General features: G+C 49.1%; 1 protein-coding gene across 1 annotated transcript; it reads left to right on the top strand.

Moving 5' to 3' along the window:
* The first annotated feature begins 706 nt into the window (after window positions 1–706).
* On the top strand, window positions 707–2,902 carry LOC148524032 (uncharacterized). The gene has a single exon (XM_088472248.1). It carries the CDS (start codon window positions 707–709, stop codon window positions 2,900–2,902), a length of 2,196 nt encoding a protein of 731 aa, XP_088328374.1.
* Window positions 2,903–3,156: the final 254 nt, after the last annotated feature.

Genomic DNA, 3,156 nt, shown 5'->3' with positions numbered 1-3,156 from the left:
CTATGCATCTCCCTCAATGATAAGTGTTCTTGTGCCCAAGGAGAGTCCTGATGACTGGCCAGAATCCAATGCTCCTGTGTCTCCTTCACGACTGAGTCTAGATGTAAAGACTCTGGGTTCTTTTTCATTTTTAATTCCTTTTACTTTCTGAAACCTATTTGTGATATATTTGTATTATCCATATTTGTACTACCTTTTTCTGTAATCAATAACCTTGGAAATATTTTTCGGATTAAACATTCTTAATCCAGTCTATTCTCCGTGTTCTTGTCGAATTCACGAGCCTGTGAGGTCAAAGCTACGTACCTATATGTAAGTGAGTGTGCATATTGAGATTTAAGGGGAGAACCTAACGACTCCCGTTAACTTCGTTGGTGGTGGCAGAACCGTGTTAGAGTAACCGCACGTGCTGAGGTAACCATAAGTCACTGGTGGCGATTCTCAGATTGAGGTATCTGGAGAATCGGCCGGCTGGTCGTGACAAATTGGTGGCAAGCGATGGGATGATGATAATTTTTGTTTTTATCACAAGAACTTAAGTGAATTAATGGTGTGTAATTCTTGAGAGAAACTACATCATAAATTCACCGGAGAATTACGCTCAAGGTTTAGATTTTAAACGGACATACATAGCAAATAGTTTCTGTTCCCCCCCCTCTCTTGTTTTTCTTTTCTATTTTATTTGGCAATTAGTTTGAGGTCCAGAATGACCACAGAGTACCTGCAACAGAAAAGAGATGACCTTGTGGCCATGTGTATGGAGAGAAACATTGCCTGGAAGGGCCAGAACAAGGATCAACTGGCCCAATTACTCCAAGTGGCGGATCAGAATCTTGCTGCTGAAGGTGGCCAGACAATGGACAACCCTGCTGCAGAGGCGCAGTCTGTACTGGACCTTACAACAGATGCACAGCGGGGGTCGGACACCTCTGCTGGGTCAAGTGAGTCTGCACTAGAGAGTTTCCTTCAAACTTCTGACAGGCATATGAAGGACAGGAACACTGCCACAACTCTGCAGCTGATGCAGCAGTTCCAAACGTCTGCAGACAGGGAAGCTGCTGGACGCCGAGCTGACCAGGAAGCTGCAGTACGCCGAGCTGACCAGGAAGCTGCCGAGCGGAAGGCAGTCCGAGAGGCTGAGGCTGAAGCTGCAGAGCGCCAGGCTGCGGCTGAGGAGCGCCAGGCTGAGCGCGTGTTCCAGCTGGAGATGGCCAGACTCCGCGGACAGAATGCTACCTGTGAACCGGGTAGGAAAAAGCCCCGGCATGATCAATTTCCTGTATTGGAGAAGGATGGCGACCTCGATACATTCCTGAGGGGGTTTGAAAAGACTTGCCGACAGTTTGCACTGGACCACAGTGAATGGGCAAGTTATTTAACCCCTGGGCTGAGAGGAAAAGCTTTGGAGGCGTTTGCAGATCTTCCCCAGGAACTGGATGGTGATTATGCTGCGATTAAAAAAGCCTTGTTACAGCATTTCAACATCACCCCTGAGGCTTATCGACAAAAGTTCAGAGACTCAAAGCGCAGTCCCTCTGATACCTTTGCGGGACTGTTAGCGCAATTGTCAACCCTGTTGCATCAGTGGGTTGATGGATTGCAGGTGACGGACTTTGACAAACTAAAGGACCTTATTCTCCAGGAACAGTTCCTCGCACTGTGTCCAGCGGAGGTCAAAGAGTGGGTCCTGGATCGGGATCCCAAAACGTCTCAGGAGGCTGCCAGCCTGGCAGACAAGTACACCAGCATTCGGGCTTCTGTGGTGAAGAAGAGTTGGGGGATGCCAGGACAAGCGGCATGGAGAGAGAGACGACCTGGAGGATCACCCCCGCGGTACCCTGCAAAGCCAGCTGTTGCTGCACCTTTTGGGGGGGCGGGGGGAAAACCTGTTTTGGCAACTGGCCGCAGGTGTTATACATGCAATGAGCTGGGGCACATCAGTGTCGATTGCCCCAAGAAGAAAAGATCAACACCCGCTCCTGTGAGTGGCCCAGCAGGGAAACCTGTGCCAGCCATCCTGTGTGTGGAAGGGCCCCAAGGACACCCCCGGGACAATCTACAAGCGGTCCAGGTAGGACACCAAGTTGCACTTGGGCTATTAGACTCTGGCTCAGACCTGACTCTCATCCACCCAGCCTTAGTGGGTCCCGAGGATATTATTCCAGGGAAGACTATTACAGTGCGGGGAGTGGGTGGGGTGCACCCAGAGGTGCCTATGGCTCGTGTGTATCTTGACTGGGGAGTTGGGAGAGGTATCCGGGATGTTGGGGTGCTGGACAATTTACCTGCTACAGTACTGTTGGGGTGTGATTTGGGGAAAATGCAAACTAAATATGTAAATGAGAATTATGTTGTAAATGATGCAAAGGTACAATCTAACCCAGTTTTTCCCCAGGTGACCCCTGCTGACCGACCCAGCATGAGTACAAATGAATGTGATTGTATCAGTGATGTACAAAGTTCTGTTCTAGCAGATAACCCTTTGCAGTTCCACAGGCTGGAGTCCGGTCAGTCAGAACTGGGTCTGATGGTGTACCCTAATGAAAAACTGTGTAATGTACTGTTAACAGATGATATTGCAAATGTACCATCATCAGGGGTTGGAGTGAATACGGTATGCAACAATGAGTCCAATGTAACCCCTTCATTTACAGTAATGACCCGGCCCACAGCAGCGCAGAGGGGCTGTGAGTTAACCCTTGCAGGTGTGGAAACCAGCTCAATAGAGGTTAATCCCCCTCATCCCCCCTCCCTCCCTGTACACAGGTCAGTCTCAGACACTGAATTGGGAAAGGGCGGGGCAGCTGCTGCCCTAACTCCTTACAATAACCAGGTAGTCCAGAGGGATGCTATCAAAGCTGCACAGGACACTGACCTTAGCCTGGAATCTGTAAGAGCATGAGTTAGCCGAGCAGGTCAGGAAGGGAAGCATGTTAGAATCAGCCAGGAATACCAGGAAGGGAAACCAGATATAATTTTTGTGGAAAATGAAATATCTTCGGAGAGAAGTGTCAGGGTTGTACAACAAGGTGCAGTTACTGGCATAGCCGAGTGTCCCACTGTATATGGTACTGGTGAAATTACTCCAGTCCCTGGTGCAAATGATCTGGAAAAATTACAAGTACCAGGGATTGATGGTAACGAAATGTGTAAACG

The sequence above is a fragment of the Taudactylus pleione genome, unplaced genomic scaffold (assembly GCF_031769625.1).
Source record: "Taudactylus pleione unplaced genomic scaffold, aTauple2 ptg000122l, whole genome shotgun sequence".
NCBI classification, from domain to species: domain Eukaryota; kingdom Metazoa; phylum Chordata; class Amphibia; order Anura; family Myobatrachidae; genus Taudactylus; species Taudactylus pleione.
Note: the sequence above shows the minus strand (reverse complement) of the source record. Positions and strands in the feature narration are given on the sequence as shown.